Here is a 16,576-nt window from a genome sequence, read left to right on the forward strand (position 1 = left end):
TAGTTGAACTAACCCTACCCCTAACCCTGATGGCATTGAAAGGCTTCTTATGTAAAGCTTCTGTAGAGTAAAGGGTGTAATGGAGATTGTTTCTTTTCACACTTTTTGTAGGAACCAACAAAGCTTGATGACAGACATGTTTGTCCCAACTGCTGTGTTCCCATAAGTAGGCAATGGGCGTGTTACCACTACACATACACACGCACACACAGTCTTTCAGTGATTCAGAGGAAGGAAACCTAACTTCTGTCAGCCCACACATTGTCCTAACCCCTGACTTGGCTCAGTGTAAACACTGACATGGACACTGCAGCCTACTGTAACAAGTCACTGCTCTCGAGTGTCAACAGCTCAGAAACAAAGTAAAACAGCCATGCGACAGATTCATGATGTATATAATGTGAACAATTTCCCTCAGGGATCAATGAAGTATTTCTGATATCTGCTGGCATTCACAACAGTTGCATTAGCACCATGGGACACAGAATTTTCTCAATGATAGGCTTGTAAAAACAAAAAGCAACTTTTCTCAGTATAAATAGTCCCTCTCTTTAATGCTAACTCCTACAATCTCTTCTTTCCAGGAGTTGGAGTTCTTGCGGGTGGCCAAGAAGGAGAAGCTGCGGGAGGCGACCGAGGCAAAGCGAAACCTGAGGAAGGAAATTGAGCGCCTGCGAGTCGAGAGCGAGAAGAAGATGAAGGAAGCCAACGAGTCGCGGATCCGTCTTAAGCGGGAGCTGGAGCAGGCCCGACAGCTGAGGGTCTGCGATAAAGGCTGCGAGGCTGGACGTCTTCGTGCAAAATACTCCGCACAGGTCAGTGAGCGCGCATGCTTGGGAAGGCTTCGAGCTAGGTTTCAAGAATCTGTCTTCTGGGCTTAAAATCTTTTGAGATAAGATGAAACTTTGATAATCTCTTGATGATACTTTTGAGAAACATGGGACATGGGAGAAAATGAAGCCAAAAAAAAGGCTGTGCATGTAGACAGACATTAACAGTCCAATGTTTGCAAAAGTGATGGTAGAAAGTCTAGACGACGATGTCAACACTCTCAGAGTAATTGCAGCGTTTCAGAGTTTTACTGTCTCAAATACTCTCAAGGTCAGCAGAGGGGAAGGCAAGAAAAAAACCCATTTCCTCTTCCCCAGTCAAAAATAAATGGGTGTAGCCCCAAGTGCACAGACGTATGATAAGTCCCCCTCCGAAAGGAAACAGGAAGAGACGTCGACTTCCCTCAGGCACCATGGGAAATGCAGATTAGACAAAACAAGAGGGAGGTTATGCTCTCCAGCTGCGTCTGTGTGTCTCCCTGCAGAGACTGCAGTCGTCTTTGGAAGGCTGTCATTAAGACAAGATGGTTCAGACGTTTATGTTGCTGCAGCCTGGCCTTAGGACAGGGAAAATGGCAAGTCATCAGAAGCTTTCAGCATTATCTTAGTGCTCTCATTTTGCTAAAAAGGCCACCTGTTTCAAGACATCAGCTTGATACAAGAGACTGTCTTGAAATATGAGATAAAATCTAGAAACTTTATGACTAAGTTTCTAAAAGAAGTTATAATGGCATAAATCAAGTGCAATTTGTTCAAATCAGGAAGCCATCTGCCAGTGCAGCGAGATCATTTGCCTGGAGACATCCTGATTGACGATGTCCCTGCAGAAACTAAACCTTTGTTCCCAAGCCTGCCATGTTGGGCCTTTCCATGGAATAAAACAGTAGTTTAGTCATCATAACCTGATCACACAATTGTGTTCAAATTCTTCACAAGGGAATAAACTGATCAGAAACTGACACTTGGTTTCCTTGTAGCCATGGGAATTTGGCTAACATGAAGCTTCCATGTTTGTTTGCAGGCAATCCTTTATTATTTAGTCAGAAATATCAGAAAGTCAAAAGTACTACTTGTTAACATGAACAGTATTTACAAGTCAGAAAAATGTCAACGCCAACATGATGAGCACAGCATCAGGGACACAGTTGGAGCCCTGAGACATTGGTGTCTTTACAGTAGGGTGAAGCAGTCTATGTGCACAGCTTAGTTGTTTAGAATAGGGTCACTGGTTGGATCATTACAAACTGTCCTGTAGTCAGATGTGTTCTGTGGCATGATTTCAGCAGTTTCCTGCCATGTGTTTTCCAGATCGAGGACCTCCAGATGAAGCTGCAGCACGCCGAGGCCGACCGCGAGCAGCTCCGAGCCGACCTGCTGCAGGAGCGGGAGGCCAGGGAGCACCTGGAGAGGGTGGTGAAGGAGCTACAGCATCAACTCTGGCCCAAATCCAACAGCAACAAGGAGGGGACACCCAAGGACATGCCAGCTGACAACTAGCCCAGGAGCCAACCTCAACGCCCAACCCCCCTCCAACCCCCCGCCCCCCTCCCATCGCCATGATCCCCAACATCTTCTGCCCAACTCAGACCATAAACACACCCAGGAGTCCTGGGCCGGCCACATCGCACCGCTGTCCATCACACTCGCCCTCCAGAACACAAAAATAAAAGACTCTCGCCCTCCGACCAGAGACAGAGAGCGGAAACGAGGACCTGTGTCCTTATCCATGCCCATGAAAAGTCAAGTGAGTGGTTTCCTTGGAGAATGACTGGAAACAGTAGTACAATGCTGCAACAAGGAAACACGTGTTTCTAAATCAAGCACTGACTTGCACCTTCCAAACTCACAGAACTGAAAACTTGATCGCAAAGAAGAATGAAAGAAAAAACGGATGTATAGCACAAAACATGGTTGTGCCTGTATTTTCTCTGACAAGAAAATAAGTTGAGACTTTTGGACAGACGTCTAATAAATGCTGAGAGATGATCATATTATATTAGAGTTATACAGCTGTTGGGAGGTGTTACAGCGGTGTGGCCAGGAGGACAGGGCTCACATTTAACACACAGTTTCCGAAAAAAAGTCTCCACCACCGTCCCTCGCCATGACGAAGATGGAGGATTTTGAACACATTATAAGCTATTTAAGAGACTACATAGCGATATGTAAAGAAAAAAAAGGACAGTTTCTTTGTTTCTCTGTGCTATTGGAGTTTGAAAATAAATAAAAGATACAAATAAATTAGAAGATGAACAAAACAAGCAAATGAACTCTCCACAGTGCCACCGTGGTTTTGTGGGTTTTTCAGGAAGCCATCGCAGTCCACTGAGGGGAAAAGCATCGAGTTCGAAGTCCAAGCGACCTGTCTTTTCCTCCCGTTGTTTTATAAAATCACTTATTTCTAACTTCTCCAAGCTGTGGGTGGGCTTGCATTCGGGTGGATATTTTTCTCTCTTTGGATCAAACCCTGGATTTGGGAATTGGAAATAAAAACATGCTGTGTTAAAGGCACCTTTTATAGTGAGCACTCTTTTTTGGATGATCAATAACAACAGTCTCCGTCTCTCAGTCACACACACTCACACACTGGTTGCTATATGTTATTTTAAGCATTTGGGTTAAAACCCTGAAGTCTTTATCTTCTAAAGATAAAATACTCCAGATGTGAGTGTGGCCTTGTTTTCTCGTAACGTTTGAGTGATGAAAGCCGGCATGTTTTTACTCCAATTGAGAGAAACAGTGTGAAATCATAGTGGGCTGATGGGGCACCCTTGGCAAGAACCACAAAATGTTCATTTTTATTAAATTAAGGTATGTAAATATAAATATATGTTGTTGTTTTTTTGTTTTTTTAACTTTACAATAATGAATCGCACTTTGTCATAACAAAATACTGTTATAATGCATTGTACTCCCACTATTGTCTTCAATCTTGCTTTGAAAACATCATCTTATACATGACTGCTACCATATAAATCCGGTAAGCATTTTGTTGATTATATGCATCTCGAATAAATACTGTTGTTCTGTTTTCTTAAGGCAAAGTCTTGTAAATAAATGGAAAGAAAAAAAGGCTCCACTTGTTGCTTGCTGATGCAGTCTGGGTTTGTTGGAAAGTTTTGGGCAACGCGTTCTCCCGTTTTTGTAATATAATCGAGCACCCGGTTACAACTCTTAACAAATTGGACAAAACTTGGTTAGCAACATGCGTCAGTAAGGTGAATTGTTGTAGGAGCCTGAACAAAAAGTCACATGTTTCGAAGAATAAAATCCAATTTTATTCAAAAGGCAGAGGCCATGGATCTGCCGTCACACAGTGGGTACAATGCAATCAGAATGTACATTGTGTTAATGCTATTTTTCCTTTGGTTGTTGATGTTGTTTTAAACGTGGAGATATTTTATTGCTTGTCTGTTTATGTTCACGTTTTTTTCAATAGAAAACTCATATTTTCTTTATGCATGAAATTTGAGAAAGTTTGCCATACATATAGTCAGTTATTGGGCATTGATACTGTACATGTAAGGGTTTTATTGTGTTATGCAATATAAAGCAATTTGTCTTATTTAGAAGAGGAAAAAGTAATTTAAAAAAAAAAGCAACACACCGTATATTGTTCTTAAGTAAAAACTTCACACTTGCAAAAAAAACAAAACAAAAGACAACAAAAAAAGAAGAAAACATTTTTTAAATGCAATGCTGGACAACCTCAAGTGCCTGGACGTGGGCGAAAGGTTTCCAGAGTAGGAAAACTGATGATGAAGCTGTTGGGGCTGGGCCTCTCATCAACTTCCTGTTTGCAGGTTTCAAATTAAAAGCCCCTCCCTCGCTCAGCAGCTCTTTTTATCAGTATTCCTAAAAACCAACCAGTTTACAAACGTTTTTTCTTTTTCAATGCAGAGAACAATTGAACAAATGCTAGACACTTAAGGCTTTTTTTTTTTCCGAATGAGTGCTTTTTTTTCTTCATTTGAAATCGATGATATGCATGTTCAAACAATTTTTATAGAAGATCTTGAAAAGCCACTTGCTTCAGTGAATTGTTACTTTGGTTTGTATATAAAGACTTAACTGTTTATTCCCAGTTTGTGGACTTGTCCTGAGGCGGACATGTCTAGGATAATAAAGAGGGCATTATGTTAAAAGCCCTTTTCTTATCTAACATTACTGATGTTGCTCAGAGAACGACACTGCGTCTGCGACTTTGGCAGACCTAAAATTGGTACATTTTGTAGTTGTTTTTACACTCAAAAGAGTTGCTAGCCTATGTGTAGTTCACTTTACTCATGGTTTTCTACAAAAGAAGGGAGACAATAACGACATTGGCTCTTCACTCTCCCACGCAAAAAGAAAAAAGCAGTTTAACAACGTCTCGTTTTCTAAAGGAGAATCATTTTGCTAAATAATGGACAGCAAAGCAGCAATAACAGTCCATACTAATAGACAAATACTAGCCAGTGTGAAGATTTGAATAAGAATTTACAAATGTAAATATTTTTTTCATTTACAATATTGTATAATATATGTACATGGTGTTTCCTTTTTCAAAAAGAAATCTTTTCTTACAATAGCTGTCTTGTTTTTTGTTTTTTTGAATTTGTGTTTTAACTGAGATGTTTCAGAAACAGTTAATGCAGTGCGTAAGAGAATATTCCCTACATAAACATGTTAATCCATTTCTTTTCATTTTTTTTTTTACTGTAGAGTCTTTATATTGAATGACTTTTTTCACCAGTTCATATATATTTTTAACAGTATGTTCAGTATCAGATAGCAGACCTGCAGTATGGGTCACACACACGACTACGCCACCTTGCAGATTGTTTCCCCCTCATCCTCATGTATCTTTTTAGCCCTGTGCTGCTGCTAATACTATATAAACCTTACAATTCTAGAAATATTTTTATGTAAGAGGTAAATGTAAGCTTTCCCATTTATTAATGCCACATATACAGTATGGAAACAAAGCTTGGCTTATTCATCTATCTCCCTCGTTTCCCTCATCTTTTCACGCCTTTTTCCTCATCCCTCCTCCAACAACACCCTTCCCCTTCTCTCACGACACGGACTATATTGTAAAGTAAAGGACTTTATGAGATTATGTTTGAAAATAGCTATGCTTATATACTACAGTGACTGAATGTACAGTGTATAGATGCATTACCAGAAATAAAGTTGTTTGTCCAGATCAAATGACCCAGTTTCATATTTTCGCTGTCTGTTTGGTGAAACAATATAAACCCTAATTATTCTGCAGATATTGCAACCATTGAACTCCATTCAGTCACTTCAACTAACATGTTTGTTATCCAAGGAGGGGATCATGTCCTGCTGTCAGGATTTCAAAATCAGAGACACATCATCCTTCAATGGTTGCCAACTTGTGGGTCTGGACCCCCCCAAGGGGTCAAAAGAAAAATCTGTTGAAAGGAACGTAGAAAGGAAGTTTAGAGACGTATAGTATCTCAAGCCAAAATGTCTGGGAATCATTCATCTACAGTGTTGATTCCTATTTGTGTTTCTTGCAGCTCTCGGGTGAATTTTGCTCCAGTTCTTTAAGTTTTGTTTATGAATAGATGGACGGACTTTTCCATTGGTTGTACGAAAGCTAACAATACAGCTTTTCAGCTAAATTCATCCACAAAATCAACCTCTGGGGACCCTGAACGGGATTCAAATGTCATGTTATTTTTGGTCATGAAATATAGTACATTATTACAGATATACTTTTGCTATGCTACAATCTAGAACTAAGGACGCGTCCTATAAAAATACAAACTCAGTTTAAAGTGCTACTCCAGCAATTTAGTATTGAATAGTATAGCAAAAACAGGCTGAGTGGTACTAACCATGACAAGTAAACTGATGCATTAAGCATGAAATGTGTGTAAAAATCAGCGGATTGCCCTTTTAATTTAACTATTTTGTTGAAGTTGTTCGAAGATTTTGAGTTAATTTTCAGCCACAGACATAAATCACAGAAGTAGTGGTGACACATTTCTCTCTCTCCAATATGTGTATCATATGGGTGGGTGACAGCAGCAAACAGAGTAGATGAGTTAGGATTTCCTGACGCTGACAGACATAAATCAATACATGCAGATAATATAACAAAGTAAAAATCTGTGCACAGTGGATTCATCTCCAGCCAAGAACTCAGAGGAAAAAAGAAACTGATTCAAGACCAGACAGCTCAGGATTTATTATCACAAACAATACAAATTGTCATCTGGCACATGTTTAATTTTTGTTATGATTAGAGGAGATTTGGAACATACAAACACGACTGCTGTGAGACTCGCTGGTTCTGAGGCTCCGAGTATTTATGGGCTGAAAAAGACAAAGGAAACAAATCTCAAACACGTTGGTTTCAGCCTTACAGGTTTGGATCCCTAATTACAGAATTCAGAGAATAGAAACAGCAAATAAAAGCATCTGAACACACTGGGACGAAGACAAAACAAAATGAAAAATACATTAAAACGTGTAATGTCAGGATATAAAGATCATAAAAAATGAAATACATGCAATCCCTTTCAGCTGGAGTTGTTTCAGTGCAGTGCAGAGGCCACTTCAGTACTCCAGTGTACCAAAAACAGCACTAAACATTCTTCTTGTTTCACCCTCTCATCCGGTTTATGTACACAGATATGGTTTTAGGGCAGCTGCTGGAGAAACCCCATAATTACTATGAAGACCTTAAAGAGAAAAGATGAGCTGTAAACGCTTAACTAGAAAGGAATGTACACTAGGTCTCAAGTTAACACCCACGCTGCCTGACAGGATTTGATGTAAACATTCATTAGTGTGTACACACACACACACACACACAGCCACGTTACACTGTTGTGTGTGCACAGTATAGGTTAGCTGTAGGCTCCTCAGTATCCAGTGCAAGGAGAAGCAGCTAATGCAGCTCTCTGACAAACAAATTGAAGACTTTAAGACCTTCAAACGCGACCTCAAATTTAATTCCTTACAGAAATAAAGATGGCTCACTCTGCCATTATGAATTTGTAAACTGCAAATTAAAAAAAGAAAGAAAAAAAGAGGATGCTAGACACCGAAAGATAACAGCAGAGACTAAACCCACAGAAACATTTGCTCCTCTGAGAAGCCACTGTTGTTTGTTTTTCTGCAGTCAGAGGCTTTGAGTCTGCAGCCAGGCTACTAAGGCACAGCAGTGTTATGAGCTAAATGCTAACATGCGCACTAACATTAGCACTAAACACAAAGTGAAGCTGAGGCTGATGGGAGTGTCGTTCTACAGGTATTTGGTCATAAACCAAAGTATTGGACACATTAATGTGTTGACCTGATGATGGCGCTCGATGAAATGACAGAGGATCACCAAAGTTATTACAATTCACCCTGAGGAGAACAAAATGTAATGGTAATCCATCCAATAGCTGAGACATGTCATTCTGAAGCAAACATGTCCATTTGGGGGGGCTACAAGAAAAGTAAGGAGCTCACTAAAGTTTCTAGATTTATCCTCTGGGAACCCTGAATGTCTGTAAAACGTTTTGTGCTAACCCATCTAGATGTGGAGATATTTTATCAGATAACTGAAAACTTTGACCTGCTAGTGTTGCTAGGTGGGAAGTTATTAGCGTATATCTATTGGGGAACATGAACGTCCATCCAATAGTTGTTGAGGTATTTCATTCTGGACCAGAGTGGTGGACAGACTGACCAACCAGCGTCACCATCAAGGCCCACTGCTAATATCATTCCATATAATTTGGTCATTTTAAATGTATGTTCAGAATGAACGCAAAGCAAATTTTGGCCTCCCTATTTTGACATGAATTTGACTGCTGTACCCGTGTTTTTAAGACCCTCCCTGACTGAACCTGACTGAACTGCCAAATGTGAGACCCAAACCTGCCTTGGGACCCACAGCTATCCATTGCTGACCTTTAGCTGGCCCGGCTAATGCAACGCATTGGATACATTCTGTTTATTTCTCTTTTCCCACTGGACATTCAGCATCTACTTGCAAGAAACAACATGCATGGATGCAGAATGAGCACAGTCAGAGAAAGAGACATTTTTAAGACATTACATTCAAAAATGATCACTCCCGAACGAGACCTGAGCCCAACGCGTTACGCAACAAAATGGCCTGAAACCCCAAACTTTGTTTGGGTCAGGTAGCAGAATGCTACTATACAGATGTTAGATGTATCTAGCTAGCAAAATACGCACCAACACAACCTTCATCATCTTCAATCTGCTGGCAAAGATGGTCGAAAGCTTTGGGAAAAGCTAATAAGTGGACCTTGAGTTGGGATTGTTTCTGATGTTTTAATTTGAAATGTGGTCTTTTTCACTTCGACTTAGCAAAGCTACATAAAATAAAGATGTCCTTTAAAAGTAAAATCAATGACTCAAAAAATGTTCAACTAAACAGCACCAAGAGCAAAGCTCAAATGCAGCATTACTGTGGAAATGATTTCCTCCACATAACTCAGGTAGAGTGAGTGAGCGGCTCTCCGGCTTCTGCTGTGGCCCACATCGTCGGTGCGGTGTGGGCCGGGATGTCAGACAGCTCTCGGCTCCTCTAAACCAGCAGCAGCGCCACACAGGGCTATTGACTGACCCAATTACAGCAGTCACATGAGGAAGAACGCCCCGCAGTTAGCTCATTAGTCTCTGGAGTCTATGTGCTGCTCTCTCCGTCTTACTCTTGCCTGCATGTCTCCTGCTGTTTTATAATGTACAGTCAATTACGAAGTCATGTTTAATTCATTTAGTACATTCGGAGGATTTTTTTTTTTTATATGAACGGTGGAACGGGCGTTGTAAGATATGCTGGCAAGTCTTTCAGGCCAGCATGTTTTGAAGCTCGACAGATACATGTTAATTATATGGAAATGGCTGGACAAAATAGCATGAACACCCCACAGTATAATGTAATCAAATACAACAATAACAATTTTGTACAACATATTTAAACAGAGTTGAATCAACACCTCATTAACATGCGCTCAACAGAAAAAGCAGTCATTACACGGTTGTTGTATTAGAGTGTTTCAAGTGTTCTTGTTATTGTCTCCATATAGACACACAGTGCTCTACTGTTATTGCACACATCCTAATGATTTTCCATCTTTATTGTTTCATTCATACATTCTTACATTCTTCATAGAGATTTTGCCATACTGTTTGTACCATAGTAGCAACCCCTTTAATATTCTCTGGATGGGTTAGACCATTGTGGATCATGTTGGAAATCGATGAGCAGGACTGCTTTATAGCCATGTAACATTTTCAACAATATGATGAAAAACTTTGTCAGCTATTTACTTTGCTGCATTACACAAAAACAGAATTAGCTCGCTAGCTGAACTGTTATTGTTGTAACTAAACTGCTAAAGTGCAGAAATTCTTCTTCTTCTGGTGTTTTCAGCACCTCCTCCTGGACCGGAGGACGGCCGACCCTGATTTATATGCAAATGTTAGATTGCTGTTTCAGGTGATATAATGCTAACTTGATGCATATTCCAAAGTAATTAGTGTAAATAATAAATTACCACAAACTAAATGACACACAGTAAACCTGGGGCAGGAGGTCCAGCATAGGAGTAGTGGTTGGTTTCTGGGGCTCAGGGCATTAAGTAATGAAACTACCACGTGCGCTTTTTTCAATGGGTAATTAAAGGCAACAGGATACAATACGGACCTACAACTCATTTTTTTGAGATAACACATTTGTTTAATTGTCACTCAGGTGCTAATAATACCATTAGCTAATGTAACAACTGGTGCAGTGATTATAGAGGATGAATTGTGTGACTAAACATTCAGTTTATTCATCCACGTGTTCAGAATCAGAATCTGAATCAGAAACTGTTTATTGCCAAGTAACATACATTACAAGGAATTTGCCGTAAGTCTGATGGTGCTACATTTTTTTTTAACATATAACATATAATCCAACAGACAGCAAGCACGTCAAAGAATGAAGCTTTAAGCAGGTATTAAAGCAGAAACACACTCACCTTTCACATTTTTGCAGGTTTTCTGTCCATGACTCAATGAACTAGCTGAATGATATTTACCATACCTTACCTGTTATGTGTTTTTGCTGTCATTGCAGTGAGAGCTTCTTCACCCCTCCACCACCCCTCCACCACTAGTGTCAAGGCCCCCTCTATGACTCCTTGGGGAGGATCTCCAAATGGCAGAAATTTATAGGCTTTCACCTCGAAATGGATTTCATCGACAGGGTCAGCACCTAAGATCCTTGAATTATTAAAACCAAACATCTGCATTTTTCTACTGTAGTTCAGTGAATATTTCGTGCATGAGGGATTTATGTCCAAATGGCCAACAGATCATCTGTAAAAAAAAAGTGGTGAATGGTAAATATCACAAAAAGGTGACACCCGTGCAAATCCGTGTAATCCCTGACAGGCGTAGACAAGAAAGAACGAAGCTGAAAAATGCAGTTTCAACTACCTTGAGAATAATTAATTAAAGTAGAATTCCAGTTTCATAGTTCTAGTTATCCATAAATTCTATCAATTATAATGACATTGTTCTCACCATTCAAGTAATTACTGAGACACAGGAACACACAAAGTCTGACGGGGCAAGAAACAGGAGCAGCCAGACGATCAGACAGGCTGTAAACAAGCCACAAGTTTATCCAGATTATCTAAACCACTTTGTTTGGAGGACAAACGAAAAGTGAGCGCACTTGAAATATCTCATTAAACGGACTGTGGTAAGCACAGTAGGGTAATAAAGCAGGGAGTCGTCTGTAAACCGTGATGGATGTTATTAATGTAATTGACAGTTTGGGGGATAATCTTGCCTTTGTTTTCTGTTCTTAGGGTTAGAAAAGTAAGACTTAAGGCTTAAAAAGTAAGCCTACTCTCACCTTAAAAATATAGCAGTAATTAAAGGACTTATGTCTCAGCCCTCTTTATCTTCAGTAGGTTCAACTACTGTAATGCTGTCTTTGCAGATCTCTGAAAGAAGGGGATCAGCCAGAGTGCTTACCAAGACCAGGAGAGTGGATCACATCACACCAGTTGTCAGATCTTTACATTAGAATTTTTGATTTGATCTTAGTTTAAATACACTGTTGGCACTGAATGGTTTAGGGCCACAATACCTTTCTCATCTGCTACATTCTGAACTGGTCTGGGACAGGTCTGCTTACTGTTTCCAGAGTTGCAACTTCTTGGCTTCACGGCTTAAAATATGTCTGTTGTATCTTCTGTAAAATGCTTTGAATTGTAGTAATATGAATAATTTGCCTCACCTTGCCTTGCTCAATTTTCTGAATGCCAATTAAAGATTATAATATATAATTAATATATAAAAACAATATTAGCTGATGTACGTTGTCCAATGATTCAAAAAGTAATAAATACAGAAACTTTAGGAACAAACTTTTTAGGTGCTCATTTTCATACGCAATGTTCCAATAGCTACATGTTTAATCCATAAAGGAAACATTCATGTAACATTTTATCTGAATACTGCATCATTTCTAGCAGTGAACGTGTTGCTGACATGATGGGCACTAATGGCTGAGAAAAGTAACAGTATGCTGTCAGTAAACAGTACTTTTGCATCTTATTTGTAATTTGATTTGTATAATATGAGGCAAATGAGAATGTGAAGCATGCGTTGAGACTTTATTATTACATTATCCCACCTAGAAAACAACAACACCAAATACAGCAGACTTGACCTTTCCCCTCTTTCTCCTCTGACTGAACACTTCCCTGCAGCTTAATGGACTCATCTCTCTCTAACATTCACACACACACACACACACACACACACACACACAAACGTACGTACATACATTCACTTGCCTTGCCAGAAAGGTCACATTCAGCCGCAGCAGGTCATTGGCCCCTAGGCAGGTTCAATATTTATGGGTCGCTGCAGCATTTTACTGTCTCAGCTTGACAAAAATGATCAGCATCTCAGGCACTCTACCTGTCAATCCAGCCGCTCCGCACGTCACATGAGCTGCCATCGCAGTCAGCCCTACAGGATGTCAGTGTGATGAGCCGCCAGGATGTCACTAAGAGATGGCTAATAAGCCGGGTTTCCCCAGCCAAGTATAAATCACGCTGGATCCAGAACTGAAGCTGCTCCAGCCTGACGTCTGCAGCAGGGATGGATGGACGGATGGACGGATGGATGAGGGATATGTAAATGCTCTGATTTTTAATACAGTCTTTGCTTGTTTGTCCTACAGTTAAACTCAACACTGAGAACAGCTGAAATCCTGATTAATATTGTGTCGCCTGATGAAGTCCAATGTTCACTCTCTTTCAGCTCTGTTTTTGGTCTCTACCAACTCCTGAGGGAAATATCTGGCTCTTTAGCTGCTAAATGCTCCACTGAGTTCACCAGCTAGTCTCTAACTGTGTCTGCTGTCTGTACTGCTGAGCAGGTCATGTACAGTAGCTTTTTACAGCTTTTTCTCTGACTTTCTGTGAAGCTCCGTAAAGCCGAGGGGAGAGGCAGATTCAGCTGATAATTCTTCACATTGTCATTTGATACATTGCATGTTTGCAAGAAAAGTGATGCCTTCCAGACCACAGTTTTATCAACATACTAAGGAAATGTTTTATTAAAAAACAAAATAAAAACTAAAAAAGAAGTAAAAATAGTTATAATAGTAATACTAAAAACTGAGATACAAGATGTTCATACTAAACATATCTGCAAAACATCTACTACTACAATTTCCTACAAATGTTCAGTCAACTCGAAGCACTTCAATGACAGAGAAAGATCCTTGTCAAAGCTGACTTAAAGTGTGTGACAGAGCGTGTTTAGCTTCACCAAGCATGAAATATTGTTGACCTTGGAAACAGCAGTTGACAAAATAATATCAACTCAACTGAATCTCCACTTATTTGGTTGTTTCTGAGCTTTTGACAGCACCCGACAGTCGTAATCGATGGGTTTGCTCATGCTGTAATGGAACTGAAGATGCTTAAACTCCCTGTTCAACTTTCTGGATGTGTTCTCTATGTTGGTAAGCGAGCTTCTTGGTTTTGTTAGAACAAGCGAGTAAAGGCCGACGTATGCTTGAAACGAACTAGTTTGTACGACATGATTGCCGTCACACTCAAAGGAGGGGAAAAGACGCTGCCGTCATAGAGAGGGGCAAGTCGTGATAGTCGTTAAAATGGAGATAATGGTTTTCGACAGTCTTTCCTTGGCATTCATGGTGTTGCACTCATTTGTACATAAACAAAATGGCAGAAGTACTTGTGTTAAGAATTAGAAAGAAAGATGTCTATTTTATATTCGCCTACTCTCTCACCTCTGCACACCTGGCCTCACAGTGTGTGAGGTGGGCGTGCTTGATGGATTGTCAGTTTTCATCGTGTGAAGCATACTGAGCCCCTAAGTGGACTTTGAGGTGAGATTGTTTGTTCAGCTGCTGTTTCCAAGCTAAAGAATAAACTGTCCAGCTCAGCTTTTGAGCTAGCATGGACGAGAAGTCCTGAATGTGCTCACAAAACATACTTGGCAAAACCACTTAGTGGTAGTATATAAACACAATGTATAATGTTTATGGATTGAAGCCACCAGTAGCAGAAACTTTCCATAATTTTTACCTAAAACTTCCCACAAATTGAACGTGTTCACAGCCTCTGCTCTGAGGCTATGTCATGGCCTCTGTCCATTTCTGTGTTTGTCTGTGACCGGCATGTCTCAAAAGCTGATGGCCAGATTGGCAAGAAATTTGCTGAGTACATTCACACTCCCAAGAGAAAGAAACCATTTCATTTTTGAGACTCTGTGACCCTTCCTAGAGGCACCATCAGGTCAGGCTCTCACATTTTAAATCTCCTGGTCCTTAACTGACAAAATATTTGCAAATTTTACAATAAAATCTCTCAAACTTCAAGACATCCACCTGAAACAATGGCTGGACCAAATCTGATTTTAAACACGAGGCCATTATCATCTCTACATGTTGTCAAACGCACATACAGTGTAAACCTGTGGTATGTCTTCCATTCATGGAGCACCGCAGGCAAACTCCTCCAGGTGAACTGAGCTGAGCTGCCTGACACCCAGCTGCCAGTTTAACACAGAGGGACCAACTCCTGACTGGCCACTCAAAGCACGCTTCTTGAGAATGACTCACACATTTACTCACAGGTTGCATTGGCAGCGTGCTCACAAGGTCAAATGAAAATACCACGCTAATTTGGTGACTCAGTGCCCCCGCCCCCCCAAAAAAAGTAGGACAGAAAGAAAGAACCCTCACTGGCTGTGTGAAAATATTGCCACAGAAGTGTTCCTTGAATATAGCCTTGCGGGGTCTTTCTCAGATGAATGGACTAAACATGTTAGTCAGGTTCCATCTATGTCCATAAAAAACTCTTCTGAAATCTAGGCATGTGGAAAGACATGTTGCTGTTGAGTTTTTTGAATGCAATATTTTGGTGCTTTCAGCTCCTCGTGTCACCACATCGCACAACTCCAGTCTACCAGTGGCAGCACAAAAAATGATTTTCTACCAATTGTGTTCACCTGCACAAAAGGAAGTATACATGTACACAAGAATGTGATGCTCGTGCTTGTGATGGAGATGCATGGGACACACTGTGTTGTGTTTCATTTCACTAAGCTGTAGCTTTGTGATTATTGCTGAGCTAAAAACCCAACTCAAAGTCAAGTACAGTATCCTTCTGTGACAGACACGTCTCTGTCCGGTAGCAAACATCAAAGTGTTTACAGCTATGTGTTTGAATCATTGGGAGCAGTCATCTCATAATTTCATGTTACGTTTGGGTTTATGCTAAGCTAGGCCAACAATGTCCTGACTCCAGCTCCGTACTGAACACACAGACATGAGACTGATCTTCTTGTCTCACTCTCAGAAAGACACTTACTGACACGTTGATACAATTGATACATTTTTATTGCTGTTCATCTCTGTATTCATTCATGTGCAAAGTACAAAACTGTGCTTCATCATATTTATCGTTCTGTGGTATGAATGTGTAACAAGATGTATCAAATGATCTTTTGTTGAAAGTGTGGAGAGACCAAACAGAAATGAAGCTTGAGAGTAACATCTTCAGATGTCTCAGTGTGGCTGTCCTGTGGTTCACCAGTTGTTATTGTTCTCATTGGGCCCAAATGAAGCAAACTATAACAGAAAACACTCCAGAGTTTGTATGAACCACTCAGGACGTGCCTGCTGTGAAGGCGTCCTGGGTCTCTGGCTTATGAATCATTACCACAACAGCTCAAAGCAGTCAAGGATGTGAGCACAAGTGTTTGAAGAGCTCCACAGCTGAAGCTTTGTGGATGGTGGTAGGGGTGTGCCCTCACAGAACATGACGGAGAGAACAGGATGCCTCTGGCAGTGGGCAGCTTTCATCAAGGCCTGTGTGGGCACGATTTCATAAAGACTGTGGGCACCTGTGGGTGACTCATGCAGGCCGTACTGCTCGTCTGGGGTAGAGTGACAAAAAAAACCCTGCAGGGATGAGAAATATATAGGCCACAGTTTCCCACCGTGGTTTCTTGCAGTGATCCAAGTAAGCCCTGTAAACGGGATACTTAAAAACGAAACCAAAAAACCTGGGAATCACCTGGAGGTGCAGCAGGAAAGTCCAGAACAGGGAAGAAAAAAGAACATGTATTTAAAAAAAAAAGCTTTCAGAAAAGAGAGAAAGGAAAGAAAAAAGACAGCTTCAGCTCAGTTTCCTAAACAAAGGTTAGAGCATCTTGCA

The 16,576-nt window shown here is 40.5% G+C and overlaps 1 protein-coding gene across 1 annotated transcript in view; it reads left to right on the top strand.

The window, feature by feature from the left end:
• skia (v-ski avian sarcoma viral oncogene homolog a) overlaps nt 1–2,359 on the top strand; it is a 68,637-nt gene extending 66,278 nt beyond the window's left edge. The window contains exons 6-7 of the mRNA XM_070910633.1: nt 585–815; nt 2,139–2,359. Coding sequence (XP_070766734.1) covers nt 585–815; nt 2,139–2,327 — 420 coding nt within the window. The 3' untranslated portion in view covers nt 2,328–2,359. The remainder of the gene's footprint in view (nt 1–584; nt 816–2,138) is intronic.
• The last annotated feature ends 14,217 nt before the right edge of the window (nt 2,360–16,576 follow it).

This window comes from Enoplosus armatus, chromosome 8 (assembly GCF_043641665.1).
Source record: "Enoplosus armatus isolate fEnoArm2 chromosome 8, fEnoArm2.hap1, whole genome shotgun sequence".
In the NCBI taxonomy this organism is placed as follows: Eukaryota; Metazoa; Chordata; class Actinopteri; order Centrarchiformes; family Enoplosidae; genus Enoplosus; species Enoplosus armatus.